This window comes from Physcomitrium patens, chromosome 18 (genome assembly GCF_059467195.1).
Source record: "Physcomitrium patens ecotype Gransden chromosome 18, ASM5946719v1, whole genome shotgun sequence".
In the NCBI taxonomy this organism is placed as follows: domain Eukaryota; kingdom Viridiplantae; phylum Streptophyta; class Bryopsida; order Funariales; family Funariaceae; genus Physcomitrium; species Physcomitrium patens.
Genome location: NC_143427.1, coordinates 13,979,555 through 13,994,790, shown reverse-complemented (window position 1 = coordinate 13,994,790; position 15,236 = coordinate 13,979,555). Strand labels below are relative to the sequence as shown.

Here is a 15,236-nt window from a genome sequence, read left to right as displayed (position 1 = left end):
ATTGTATCTTTATTATTACATGTAGTTTCGATAAATGATTAGCTAAATCTTTTGTTGCAAGATTATGAACTTTTGAAAGTAAAAAATATCAAATCATAAATGAAAACCATAATTAACAAAAGAAGGTATTTATTGAATAATAAAATATATTGTGTTATTATAAGAAATTTTTTCCAACTATAAAAAAATTATTCAATCATCTTTATAGTAGTTATAAGTACATCTCAAATACTACTTTAAAACTTAATTCATTAGTTTTTTTTATCTATTAATTTTAGAATAAAAAACAAAAGATAGTTTTATATCTATTTTTAATATCTTAAAAAGAATTTTTTAAAATCTTAATATAAATTAAGTTCTTTTATTTAATTGAATACCCTTTAACAATCTACAATGCCAATAAATATTGTGAAAGAAAAATTTATTTTTTTCTTCATATATAATAGTTTTTGTACATATTATAAAATGTGCCATCTTTGTGAAAGAATCTATTATGAAAAATAGAGAGTCATATGAATTTGAGATTAAAAAATCCATGATAAAATCGATAAAAATAGATGACTATGGTTAAAAAAGTTTATAAAGTCAATGACAAAGAATTTTTTATTTTAAACATACATTATATGATTGTACAAAGTCTTTAAAAAAATTAAATTAAAAATTGAATTAAAAATCTCAATAATTTAATTAAAAATTTAATTAAAATTTTTTATAAAGTCAATGACAAAGAATTTTTTATTTTAAACTACCTTCCACATTTGAAGATACTTTAAATCTCTAGATATCAATCCTAAGATCTTGTTGTATCAAAAATGTCATACATTTGGAAAGCCATAATAAGCTTAAAAAATACATAGTTGTACTTTATCTTTTCAAATAAATAAGAATCTATTATAATAATAAAGATTGTTCTTGTATTCAAACTTAGAAGTGTCATAAGATTTAAAAGAATTATTTTAATATTACAAATAAAAAGATCTAAGTAAATTCATAATTTAACTTGCATAAAAAAATTAAATTAGTAATCAATATTGATTTTAAAACTCTAAGATAAAATTTCTCTAGCTTCAAAAAAATCGTCATTAATAAAAAATTACATTTATATCTTTTGATGTAAGATTAAACAGTCTAAAAAATAAGATATCTGACAAAATTTGTTGATTATTTAATTAATACTTGATTTAAAATTAAATCTTAATAAAAACATATTTCAATAGACTTAAAAATAATTTAAAATATCTATTAAGTAAAAATACCTAAGGTTCTTGTAATTTTTATAAATAGTCACTAGACCACAAGCACCTTTTAGATAGTGGCACCATTCTTGAAATGAATTTATAATCATAAAAAATTAATTTTCATAGATCTTATAATTGAAATTGATTGCTAAATTTTTCTTGAATAAAAAACTATTAAGTGAAGCTTGATATATGCTTTTTTTTGTGATAATACCACACTTGAGGCAAAATCTAATTCATTTTTTTCAATAAAAAAAAACACTTAAAAAAAGTTGACACAATATAAGATTAATACAAAAATAAATTTTATTTTTAAAACTTAAAATGATACTTTAGTCTCTTTATTCTACTAAGATTTGTCTTACATGCCAAACATATAAGTAGAGTTGAAATTTGAGAATTTTTTTGATAAGATCCAATAATAATTGATAAATATCAAAAAATATTGATAATCTCTTACTATTATTGAAATCTTCTAATCCATAATAGTCTATTTTTTAGAAAAATTAATCATGAGACCACCATTTAAATTGATATATTCTAAGAAGTCAATTTGAATTGTGAAATAAATACTTTTTTATTTTGGCATGTGATCTTATATTTTTAATTTTTTTTAATACACAAAAAATATAAATTTTATGCTCTTTTATATTCTTAGAATAGATGAATACGTTATTTAGATAATAGACAAAAAATTAATCTAAAAATTATCAAAAAACAACATTTATTAGGTGTTAAAAAGTAGCAAGTGTATTTGTGAATCCAAAATGTCCAATAGTTTATTCAAAATGTCCATACTTGGTTCAAAATATAGTTTGTCATTTATTTCTTCTTTTTATGCATACTATATTGTATATTCTTTATAGATTTATTTTTGTATAAATCTTTTTTTTATTCAGTTGATAAAAAAAATTAATATAAAAAATAAAAGATATCTATTTTTAATAATAATCTTATTGAATCTTTAATAATTCATACAAATCCACACCAATCTGTTCTTTTTCTTCACTAAATTTATCTTAAAGTATAAATTAGGTCAAATAGCAATTGAGTTCTTTTTTGAAGATCAATTGAATAATCATAACAACAATGCTTTGAATAAATATATATATTTTCCTTCTCAGAAACGTCTACAAAAACTTGATATTAACTCAAAATGTTGCTTGAAGTCTTTTCACTATCAAAAATAGATGTATCATTAATAACAAAACATGTTCCTTTTTTTACAATGTACATAAAAGTTCTTGCACCTACAAATAAGAATTTGGTTGTATTCAACTTATAATATTTTATTTTAATAATAAAAGTTTAAATTATGCTATTGGAGATATCAAGATTATAAGAAATTTAGTTTATTCTAGGATTATACTTTTATAGCTACAATAAAAATAAAATAACTAAATTAAAAATGTATTTAATAATATCAAGTATTACTAAGCTGTTATGACTATTACTTGTTATATCTATAGAAATAGTCTTATAGATAACATCTTCTAAAGATAACAAAGAACTATCTATGACTTCCACATGTAAGAGCTTTATTTTCTTAATTAAAGATATATATATATATATATATATATATATTAACAAAGTCTTCCTCTCTAAAACAAGCTAAGGTTCCTAAATCTTATAAGGCACATGTAGCAACACATCAAAAAAGATTCATTTGATTTTTATAACTTTATCTAAATTTTGACTCAATATATATATGTATGTGTGTATATATACATACATATATATAATATCTTTTAAAAATTTTAAAAATTAAAATATTACATCATTTTATAACTATTTTATTAAAAATAATACTTTAATAAGTAATACAAATATAAAATCCATAGTCCCAAAAATCACATATTTATTGTGCTTATCCATCAGATTTTACGGGAAAAATATATATATATATATATATATAATTTATATTTGAAACAAGAAAACTTAACATGTAAAGAAATCAATGATTGTATTAATATTGTTGAATTCTTAAATGCATTTTAAAAATGAACAAGTATAGTTTCAATAGAACAAAATATGTTAAATGTGTACAAAACAGTAACACAACAATTAAGAAATATAAATAAGAAAAAACTACTCAATCTCTTTAACATTAGTGTTTTGAAGCTTTATTAAATATAATAGAATAGAATAGCATAGCAGATATTCTTCTAGTTTCAAAAAATTAAGTTTCTTAATACATATTTATTCTCATCTGTAAAATTACGATCACACATGATGGAACACACACAGGTTTTACCTGCACTGTGTCATAGAAAACATTTTTCTCTTCAATTGTTCAAACCCAATGGAAAACACGGAACACAGGGAAAAATCAATAAAAAATTGCACAGAGGGAAAGTTCGTGCTATCCCAAACAAGAAAAAAATAAAATAAAATAAAATAAATTAAAGAGGAACAATAATTTGAGATTGTGAAAGCAAAATAATTTTATCACAAAATGTGCGTGCAGACAACGGGTTTGAATCGTCTTCTGTGCATCGAATGGTTTTTTTCTAAACTGCCACGCTGCTTCCAAGCGGCTTCGAGGAACCACCACTAATTCACGGTAGTAGGTGGGACACGGTGCGGCACCTTTTTTCCCCCAACGTGCGTTGCGGTGACCGTGATCGTGGCCTCGAGGGAGAAGCATTCTGCGGGTGTTGGTGCGTGTGCGTGTGCGTTTGATGCGTGCTTTCCGTAAGGCCCACTAAATTTGTCGCTGATCGGTACCCTGGCCCAGTCGGATGGCCCCGATCCCAAGCCCAAGCTCGTGTTGAAGGTGCTTTGCAGGAATGGTACTGTTCATGCGACGACAATGGAAAGTGTTCAGGAAGCTGCATAGTGTGGTATCTCCGTGACCTGGGGTTTGTTGTTGACAAGGCGAGTTTCTCGGATTGTGTGAGTTTTGTGGCCGGGTTTGTTGTTCCTGTAGTCGTGTTTGGGAAGGTGGATTTATCCTTGCGGCACGTTACGCGTTGTGGATGAGTTAGTGTTGATATTTTTTTGAGAAGAAACTTTTGCATCTTTCCACAACGTTGACGGATTGAACGCCATTGGTTGCTTGCAAAACTTGGCTGAATTGTGCCATGCCTGATTGTTTGTGTGTTTGGATGGCTGCGCCTGGATGCAGCTATTGTGCAGCGCGCGTGGTTCTTTGAGGGGTGGGGTGGTTGTGGAAGAGGATGCTCTGTTCGGGAAGGTGATCGTTGAAACGCTCTGCGTGAAGATAGGTTACGGCGAGTTGTGACAGGGATTAGTGTTTTTCGTACAGTTGGGTTGTGTTTCTTTCCTGTCTCTCTCCTTTTGAAAAATAATTCAAGTAAGCGATATCAACATGGACCAGCGAGAGATATTGGTGACGGTGATTTCGGCCCAGGATCTGAAGAAGGTGAACACCTTTGGGAAGATGACGGTGTACTGCGTGGCATGGATATACCCCTCCGTGAAGGTGTCATCGCCGATGGATAAGAATGGTAATGCGAGCCCTACTTGGAATGCTACGCTTAGGCTCATAGCCGAGGAGCGTCTCGTGCAGGATGGTAATGCGGTTCTTGTGATAGACCTTTACGACCATGGAACTTTCGGCAACAAGCATGTTGGTTCGTGCACGATTCCCTTGCAAAGCCTGGCGAAAGCCATCAAACCTACGGAGGTCGAAAAAGATAAGGACAAAGCAGACAAGGTCCCAGCAGATGAGGCGAATGCTTCAGAGGGAAGCTCCTCAAACAGCGCCAACTTCATGTCTGTGCCGGTAAAGACCCGCTCTCTCTTTCCTCTTCTTTGTTCTTCCACGTCCGTATTCTGTTGCTTCAGTGGTTTTACTGGGCGTAATCAACTACGGATATCAGTGCATTTCATTATGCATTCTTTCCCATCGTTCATCGTGCCGAAGTAAAGCGGGTTTGGCTGGACCAACCACTGCTTGTTTTAACAAAAGAGTGCAACGTGTATTCTGATGTGATCCTATCATAGCAACACTTCAATTTATGCTTCAGCTAGCATCTGTTGAGCAGGTTTTAATTTCAGGCTTGATTTTACGTTTATTATGTTTGGAACACCTACTTCGTGAGTTGAATCGATATTTGATTGCTACTTTCTGTGTCCCGAAGTAAAAGATAACTTATTTTGGAGCACCTCGTACTTTTCTGTTTTTCACAGGTGTTGAGGAAGTCTGGGAAAGCAAAAGGTACCTTGAATGTATCCATCAAACTGGGAGAGCTGATCAAATACCCACAGCAACCAATGGGAGCAGCTGCGCCACCTTACATGATGGGGATGCCCGTGCCTGGTGGTAATGGTAAAGATGCTCCTGCGTATGCATACCCAGCTCCTGGCTATCCTCCTGCTTATGGCCAACCGGGTGCTGCCCAGCCTTATCCAATGTACCAACAGGGCCCTATGTATCAAACACCTCCTGGCGGTATGCCTCCACCATATTATCCACCGGGTGCGTATGGTCAACCTCCTCCACGCAGAAGTAGCGGCATGGGTGGTGGACTGGGAGCTGGTCTAGTGGGCGGTGCTCTTGGAGGGTTGCTAATTGGCTCAATGCTCAGTGATGGTGGTGGCTGTGGTGGAGGCTGCGGTGGTGGCTGTGGAGGCTAAGAGTTTTGGTTTGTTGCGACCAGCGCCTTTTGGCATATGAACTACATTTATTTTCTGGATACTTTTACTGTTTCATATGTTATTTTCATCAAGCAGGTTCAGGTACGACATTAGAGTAGGAAGTTAAGCTGAGTAATTGTACTTGCAATAAGAGTTTTAGTTACTAAAACCATGCTCTGCTCAGTATTTCAGTAGAATCCCAATTAATAGCTTTGTTGCTGACGATAGTCAGACTCTATTGGTTGCTCAAGGAACTCATAATATTGAGTTTTATGAATGTTATGAATTTAGTACTTTTGTTGCTGATTGTACAGCGGCTGCTGATGTACCCTTCGTTTGCACGTGCGTTTTATATTTTTTTTAAGACCAGATTGAAAATACATCTGTTTCGAGCGGAAAGTAGCCAACATCAACCAACCATATCGAGAATAGCGTTGCACCACTAATGCGTGGGTAGTGGATGGTATTAGTTGATCATGGATTACTAATGCCATAGCTGTTGTTCCACTAATATCTGAACATTCAAATATGTTTTTAGACAGCGGAGCGTGGTGACACTTCAGAGAAGCACCAGCAACATCATTTGCAGGTAATTTGTGAAGGTCTTACGGAAGATATTGCGACGAAGTTGATGGTTCGGTCATCACTCAGAATATTGAAAAGAAATAGTTACAGCATGCAGAAGCACATGCAAGAACCAAAGTACTGAGCATTCCTGATCTCAGGGACTTAGTGAATCCTTTGAGAAAGAAAATTGACTTACTCTGCATCAGGTCAACCGCCGACGGTAATTTCACGTTTGGTAGATGCACGGTGCTCAAAGCATTCCATGATCAAAAAACCCACACAAGTAGAGGCTTACTGAGTATTGTGTCCTTACTGTTAGGGAATCTCTATAGCAGTGTACTTAAAGATTGAGGGACCTTGGGGTCTATGCTAATGCACTAGAATTATGAGCCTCCGAAAAGACTTGCTTTAGTCCCTGAAGAACGGAATAAGGTTTTGACAAAATCGACACTTAAGATCTTCATATCACGCTGCAGTGTACACTAATTTCATTCTAGGGGCTGGCACCTGTTTTGTTCATGTCCGATCCCACCCAGTATGTTTTCACCCCCTTAAGTATCTTTTCACCCCTTAAAGTATCTTTTCACGCACGATAGGCCCATCCTCATGGTCTGCCATGCGAGAATCCCAGCGCAACCATTTGAAATCATCTTCACCTTCTATAAGACATCTAGTTCGTCTCGAATTATTATTGCACCTTCAGTTCGCATAATCCGGTCCACTTCCAGCAAAATATCTTCAATATCGCAACTGAAACACAGCACGAAGGTTTGAGGAGCCGAATATGGCTCCAGCATGGGGATAGAAATCAGATTCAACAGATATCCTGCAGTAAAACGCCACTTGCATGAATAAGGTCGTATGTTCTTGAATACGTTGAAAATGCTTCGCACCTGAAGTATACCCTCATTTCCATAAATGATTCGCTTTGGTGGAATTTTCGGTTAGAAAATTTTAAATATTGCACATATGCATATTAAGGGAACATAACTGTCGTGGATGAGAACCACCTCTCCACCATTCGTGTAGCTTCTTCAAAGACGTCATGTATATTTTTAGTTTCTAAAAAATAAAAAACGAAACAAAAAGAAAAAAGAGTAATGAAGAAAGTAACACCAACAACAAGGACAACCACGACGACAAGTAATGACGCCCACATCACTCACCGTCACCAAATTTCCAGCAAAAAACATGCAGCCTACTTTCTTCACGCCCAGAGTACATTATAGCCACACTGCAGAGACCAACACCAGAATTCAAACCCTGAGTGAGGGGAACCACCCTCTTCTCCTCCAAAATCCATCATCACCCAGAAATCCTTGCGGTCACGAAATCATTTCATGACGAAACCAAAAACAGAAAACGACGCAGTCACCCCCAAAATTCTATGTTCCTACAGCAGTCTCTGTACTCCGAGAATGGTTTATCATTACTGGGCAACGGGTTGCAGATTGAGTCCATTTAAGAGGACCCGCACAATCGATTCCTGAAGTATGGAGAACCTGACAGCAGCGAGGCAAGCTAACACAGGCTCGTGAGGGAGACGGCGAGTGACAAAGTGGCGGGTGAAGATGACCAAGGACTTAAAATTTCCAAAAGATCACTCAAGTATTCATTCGAATGATGCGGAAATGTATTCATTACCCAAACAGGATCATTTACCAAAGCGGCAGCAAAACCTCCTAGTGCGGCACCTATGTCTATAATATTCCAGTATCTGCCTGAGGCCAACGGAGTTATGAGCTGTGCCTTGTAATAATTCACTCGTTTGGCCCATAGAAGAGCGTCGTCTCTAAAACTTTCAGCAGTCATTCTGGGAACTGAACCACTTGCAATTCGAGGAGGCACAGATGTTAGCGTAGCAGGCCACTTGGAAAGAGTCCCACCAGCAACTTCTTTTGTGTCTCTGACCCCCGGAAGAGGGCTACTAATGCTTGTTTTCATCTTCCGATACCTGCAGAAAACCGAAAGTGTTATGTGTTAACAGAATTGATCTGCTTTGATAACTATTGAATTTTCATCGTAATCTAGGATTCCCTCACGCAGCACTCTGTAGATTGAGTAACATTACAATTCATCTGAATTATCTGTTAAATTTAGCCAGATATTGTTAAGAATTGAGGTCGTCCCTGACGAGCAGAGTTCCGAACGTATTCAACTGGTGCTAGGTGGAGAGGCGTGACCACGTAATTTCAAACTAAGAGAGACCCAAACCGATTAGACTCTGCATTCGAGAGGTTGAGCAAGGCAAGTAAACAATGCTTTGCAAATTAAATCAATTTAATACAGAGAAATCCACAATGGACAACCCGAAGTAAAAAATCCCAGGTAAAGTGAGTTTTTAACTCTGCAACATAATCTGAATTCTTGCAACATAAACTCAGGATCTTTTTGTGTCACCAACATGTACCTCCTCGTGAATAGAACATGTAACAATCGTACAAGGAAGGAGGGTTTCTCACCAGGCAGAGTCAGAGTTTTCAGCCTGGCTGCAGATGTATGGACGGATGCTTGCATTACGCTGTCGCAGCTGTTCATACTTAACTCAAAGACAAACCTCGGAAGGATTCTCTTTGAGTTCTTGGAGTTTCTACTTATTTACAAAGATTTTTAAACAATCAAGTACCTTAGAAATTATCTTTCACGAAAGTCAACGTATAGACCATTTTTAGGAAACAACATTCTATTATTTGGATCTGAGCACGTAAATATTCTTCTCAAGATATTTTTAAAAACAACTAATTCAGCTCGAAGATGAGTTTTGGATAAGTTTTAATAATCTTAAAGATGAAAAATGTCTAAATTGTCACATTTCAAACTAGAAACATTGGTTAACATACCATGTTCGGCTCATGGAATGGAGCATCGGAAGCAGTGAGCCATGTCCAAAGACCGTGCTGGGTAGTGCATGCGATTCTCAGCCATGACGCCAAGGATCGCCGGATCGCCTCTCTCTCTAACGCAATTTGGATTTGTGAAATATTTGTATCCCTTGGTGCGAATGACATAGTTAGTACATTCTTCTTCAGCAAGTATGCGCCTCAGTTTGTGACCTGAAAAACCAGCACTTGAATTATTGTGACGAGAAGTATCAATTTGATCGAAAGAACAACGTAAGACATACGTAAGAAAGTATAAAGAACTGAGAATGCATATGATCTCTCTGAAAACCATGTTGTCTAAAGTACAGAAAAGAAGAAGTTTTTAATAAGTGAAAAATCAAATGATCGAGCAATAGAAACGAGGATGAAGCCCATGGCAACTATACTGCAACTTTGATGGTGAATTTAAGATCTGTAACTAGATCACTAAGCAGAGCAAAATATCAATCCAGGTTCGGCTGGGTCCTTACCTCACATCCAATATCAATTGCTGTTCGAATTGACCCACCGTTGAGGGGAATCAGAGCAGCAATGTCGTTGATATACTCATCAGCACCACCAGCAGAGAAAGTTCCGCCTCCTGGAAAGTATAACTTCTCACCTTGAAACTGCACCCACTTTTGGATCGCTTTCTCTACAGTTAATTCCTTATGAGGAGTTTTGTCAAACCACGTATAGTCTCGGCTTTGGGGCCATGGGAGTGGAGCTTTATATCCAGCCGGAGCAGAAATCAAACATTTTAAGAGTTCGCCTTTTCCAGAACAATGCCGTTCTCTGTATGTCAATTTCTCTCGCGGGTATTTTAACCACAGCTCGGTGTCTTCGCACGGAGTGTACTCGCTGAACTTAATGTCACATGACTGAAAAGTAGTATAGTTCGACCCCAAACCAGAGGGAAATGAGTTATGGTTGCTGTTCTGCCAGGAACCTAAGATGTAGAAATAGCAACACAAGCCAGCAAAACTGACCATCCAAAGGAATCTCTTACGCTTTGCTGTTTCGGCAGTATGAATCTTAGGCGACCCTGGTTCGTTCCCCAGCACACCTGATTAAACGACCAAGAGTGACGGGTCAGTAACCGAAAAGGACTTCATGCATGTTGAGAGGAGCCGTTATATTCCTAGAACACAGAGCAAATACTAACGATACGTTAATTTTATTAGAAACTAGAATTGACTCCGCCCCTGATCTTTCTGTCAAAATTTTCCCCTCTTGAAAGTTCTTAAACATATAATTTACAACTGTTGATGCGTAGATAACCTACTCAAGCAATTGCTACAAGAATGGAATCCGGACCTACATGTTACGTGCATATTTTACCCAAACAATGATCTGCAACTGATCTAGGAGAGACATGCCACCTATCACTACGTGTAAATTCAGTGCCCACTGTACACGCAGAGAAAGTTGTATCATAAGCAAATGTAGTGCTTCGCAGTGAAGGTAAGGAATGATCCCAAAAAGTATAGTTGCTTGAGGGAAGTAAAGCACACGAATTTCAATATCACTTTTCGTCAGGGACTAGTGGACAGTTGTGTGCAGGAGTAAACCATACCCCCCATCGACAGTAATCTACACTGAGGAGGTCTTTACATATCCAATTGAACCCTACGCAAATAGAATTGTGGAAGTTACCCATTAATGTCTTTCACACTGCGACAAGGATTGACTTCAGAAACTAATTTTTATCAATATGTTAGAAAAATATTATAAGTTCTTAATGCATAGATTGCAGCAAAGAAATTAAGTAATGCAAATAGATTAAAGGTGTAATTGTGTTAAGAGTTTAATATGAAACAATTAAAATTTATTAAGAGGGTTTTAAGTATTGACATCTATGGAGTTTATAATAAATATAAATTTTAGATATTACAAAGAAAAAGAAAGTGTATTAAAAAAATTATTGAAATGCTTTAGAATGGAGAAATAAAAATAAGGAAGTATTAGAAAGTAATAGAGTAGATACTTTACTATCTAAAAGATACTATAAATGTTTGTATCATGTATTATGCTAAATATTGGAAAAAAAAAAAAAAAAAAAAAAAATCTTAAGATTTATTGATGGTAATTTTGTTGGTGAATTGAACAAAAAATAGTCTATTATAGATTAAGTCTTTACAATGGTTGGTGGAATCTTAATCTAGAAATTAATTTGATTTTGTACCAAAGTAATTTTAACTATTAAAGTATAATATATGATTTTTGCAAAACAACCAAAAAAATAATATTTTTGAGAAGATTTGTTATTGAATTTGATTTGGTATAAAATCAAATTTTAATACTTTATGATAGATTTTTTATATATCTTTAGTAAAGAAATTTGTATATTATTCAAAAAAATGAAATAAATAGGTATTAAGCATTATAACATTTAAAATATTCTTGTTGATAGAAAGATTTATTTACAACAAACTTAGAGGTTGATATGGAGCATAAAAACAAGGATTTGTTTATGTCGTTTCTTTTTTTTCTTTTTTTTATTTGCAATAATTTTAGAACATATTATACAACAAAAAAATCATAAACTTAATTCATCTAATGATTAATAATAGTTTAATTATTGCTTATTGCATAAAATTGTAAGTTTCTTATTGTATTCTTTGAACTTAGTATCTATATTTGTAAGAAAATATTTGGATAGCTACTAATAGATTAATAAAAAATAGGAGTTAGTTGTTTGGTATTGAAACCCTTTAAAGGTTGTTAAAGATTATGAGCAAGTCCTTTATTAAATAATATATGGAATATTTTGCAACTTTTGGTAGTATGTAGTAGAAAATATAAAAAAAAATTGATCTTGTGTAGATATTTAAGAAATAAAATTATAATAAAAATAATAAATTTTATTATAATATTTTAATAAAAAAGATAGGTATATTCTAAATAATATTTTTAAAATTTTAATAGATTTAATAAGCATAAAATATTCATGAATTTATACTTTGATATTAATATTTTTTAATATTTTATTAATATTTTATTAATATTTTAATCGTTATTTGATGTTAAATTATTTGAAACAAACAAATAATTTTTATTGTTTCCTATTCTTATATAAAGTGTACACTATTTTATTTAATCACTTTAAATCAATATTTTTGTTGAATCTATAGGAATACTACCAATGTAGATTAAAAAATTAAAAAATACTTTAAATTTTTTATTTCTATTTTAATATTGTCTTACACCTCTCTTGTTTAGTTGTTTTGTCAAAAAAATTCTAAAAACTTGTATGCCAATCTCATCTACATTTCAATATCTAGAGAGTTAATTCTAAATTATTTTAAAATTAAATAAGAATTATAATTTTACATTTTATATGTTGAAAAATTAGTACGTTTATGATAAATGTTGTAGGAGTTAATTTGAAAAAAAATATCTTATTTTTAAGAATTGAGCTTAATTTATACCTAAAAGTGGAACACTTTGACCTCTTGCATGCTTAATTAAAAATGAGCATTTGAAATGTTTTAAGAATGCTTCACTTTTTTCTTTGATTTTTTCATTGTTTCCTACAAGAAACCAAAGTTTAAAAAATATATATGAACTTGTTTAAAAATCTATTTAATTATTCTTTAGATTAAAAATTTATCTATATAAAATTTGGTGCTATTCCTCTAATAATTAAAGAATAAAATTTCAAACTCCAAATGATTTTAAATGGTCTCATATTATTTAACATTTTGCAACTACTCAAATTCTAATACTCAAATTGTACAATTTCTGGAATAGTAAAATTTTTAATTTTAAAAAAAATCACCTTCTTCTCTAAAATAAAATATAAGTACAAATAAAAGCATAATCTTTTTCTTTTGTGAACCATGTATTTGATTCAACAAACAAATCAGTGCTAATTCTTTAGTCAAAACTAAAGTTATTTTATTAGTACCAATTGTTTCCCACCTGCCCAATTGAGCTCAATAATTAGCCTAAAGAGCACACAGAAATATATATATATATATATATATCTATAGCAGATCAAGTGAAACACCAATGAAATGCAAAGAAGGGCAGTGTATGGGATCGTAGTAGGCTGGTTTCAGTCTCAGTATTTGGCTTGCAGCTCCTCCCAACACCACCACAGAACGCAACCTGGCGTCTTAAACAAGAGCAAGTTCTGTTTGGCATTGAAGGCTATGTCAACACACACAGAGATTGATATACTTTATCTCTCTCTCCTTTGACATATACACCATGTTTTCTTTGTACCCAATTCTGATATGCTATTAAATTATACACATTTCATATGCCTAATAACTGAACTCAGCGAATACAACTGTAGAACAGACTTGAAGTAGAAGATGAACACAGAAGAACTTGCTCGCAACACCAACACTGCTTTGTAGGTAGTTTCTGAACAGGAGCAGCGTCGCATGTTCAAAGCATGCTGCCAGAGCTCATGGAACTGTGGAATAGGATGAAAATTTGGGTAATTTGAAAGTAGAAAGGCACGTCGATTCTAAGTGAACTTTCTTGCACTGAATCAGCTTTATTAGTGACCTCAAAATGAGGTACCATTTCTTCAAGCCCTATCAATGCGCAGCCCAGAATCGCTCCCTGCAAGGCAAACGCTGGAACAATTAGGTTTCTGGTGGACACTCAAGCTTGAGTCGTTAACTGAGCATTCTGCATGACGTAGACCTCAGATGTGTAAGGTCGATTTCACTTCCAGGAATATGGTGATCTAAGTCATGTTTGCCACCACCAATTTAACCCACGACGTTCAAATACGCCAAGGTCGGGAATGGGAGTCACTGGCGATTACTTGAGAAAATGCCAGGAATCCGTCGATGGGACCATGATCCTCGATGGTTTTTTCTAGGTATTCCACTGCTACATCCAATCCTCGTGCTTCTGTAAACTCCTGCAGAGGCTCTGCTTCGGAGAAGTTATCTCTTGTGCTCGACAGAGCAGACTCATCGCACTACATTCATTTGTGATTCCCAAGAGGTCAGTGTTTGGATCGAAGGGTTCTATGCAGAGAGACTAGGAAGCACCTTGTTTGCTTGATACCACTCATAGTACGGAGGCTTGAAATCCTTCTCCAGATGTGATGGTCCTGTGGCTAGCCAAGGTGCGTCGACAAAAATCTGCTTCCACCGTGACGAATGGTTCAGGTTCGAGACGTGCCTGTGCCGTAACTAATGAGCCTCAAGATTTGTCTACGTGTGGATCATGAAATCTTTTCAGCTTTAAAGAAAGGCACCAACAGCCGATTTAAGACAGTGAGAAGTCATGAAGAACTCACGTTTCAATGCACGCATCCAGTCAGAGAACGATCCGATTAGAACACCTCAGAAAGGCGAAGATTTTACCAACTCCACAAGATCACCAATCTCTTTCATCCACTTCGCTTCTTCTATCTGCTGACGCAAGATGCAACCGCTTGATCGAAATCCGTGCAAACACAAGAGTCGGAGCTTGTGTGCTGAACTTGGCATCATCCCTGCGGTGATTCCCCGACTCTTCACCTGATGCTCAATCTCACACATTATAAACCCACTAGAAAGCTCGGACGAGAAATCGTCAAATTAGCCAGATAAATACGATATTGTCGGACGAGCAAGGCTCGCATCCAGAAATTTTCAACACTTGCATCCTTCTCTTAATGTGCGCGATCGGAGAAGCAAGCGCTCACGCGCACAACTGATGCCAGTGTTCACAACAATTCTAGTGAAAAATCCCCTTCCCACAAGAGATCCTTTTGATAAAGTTCAGAGTTTCAAGTTTCAACATTGACATTGCGAGGATTCTTTTCGACATTGCTTCATGCTCAAGCACCCAGTGGCTTGTCTTCGTCCCGGCAACGGAGCGACGTCGCTGTTGAAGCCCAACACCCTCAAACAAATGGATGGATGGATGGATGGATGTAAAATGGATGAATACTATTGGATGGATGACGATATGGTTTTGGATGGATGTAATGATAGTCTTGGATGGATGAGTG

The 15,236-nt window shown here is 34.6% G+C and overlaps 2 protein-coding genes, 2 long non-coding RNA genes and 1 pseudogene across 4 annotated transcripts; 2 read left to right on the top strand and 3 right to left on the bottom strand.

Annotated features, from left to right (window-relative positions):
- The first annotated feature begins 3,895 nt into the window (after positions 1-3,895).
- On the top strand, positions 3,896-4,568 carry LOC149987484 (uncharacterized). The gene is made up of 2 exons (XR_016498323.1): positions 3,896-4,081; positions 4,366-4,568. It is a non-coding gene; the product is annotated as an uncharacterized LOC149987484 (long non-coding RNA).
- Positions 4,145-6,168, top strand: LOC112295244 (protein SRC2). Its single transcript, XM_024546534.2, has 2 exons — positions 4,145-4,986; positions 5,394-6,168. The coding sequence occupies exons 1-2, from the start codon at positions 4,570-4,572 to the stop codon at positions 5,838-5,840; spliced, it is 864 nt and encodes a 287-aa protein (XP_024402302.1). The 5' UTR covers positions 4,145-4,569; the 3' UTR covers positions 5,841-6,168.
- An 809-nt stretch (positions 6,169-6,977) lies between these two features.
- On the bottom strand, positions 6,978-9,415 carry LOC112295225 (putative methyltransferase PMT16). The gene is made up of 7 exons (XM_090244272.1): positions 9,248-9,415; positions 8,870-8,937; positions 8,052-8,361; positions 7,841-7,893; positions 7,574-7,641; positions 7,105-7,233; positions 6,978-7,018 (listed from the first exon to the last, which is right to left on the bottom strand). The coding sequence occupies exons 1-7, from the start codon at positions 9,413-9,415 to the stop codon at positions 6,978-6,980; spliced, it is 837 nt and encodes a 278-aa protein (XP_090100398.1).
- Positions 9,416-9,662: 247 nt separating this feature from the next.
- LOC149987483 (putative methyltransferase PMT18 pseudogene) lies at positions 9,663-10,851 on the bottom strand (annotated as a pseudogene).
- Positions 10,852-13,510: 2,659 nt separating this feature from the next.
- Positions 13,511-14,950, bottom strand: LOC141046513 (uncharacterized). The gene is made up of 3 exons (XR_012219564.2): positions 14,538-14,950; positions 14,287-14,379; positions 13,511-13,846 (listed from the first exon to the last, which is right to left on the bottom strand). It is a non-coding gene; the product is annotated as an uncharacterized LOC141046513 (long non-coding RNA).
- Positions 14,951-15,236: the final 286 nt, after the last annotated feature.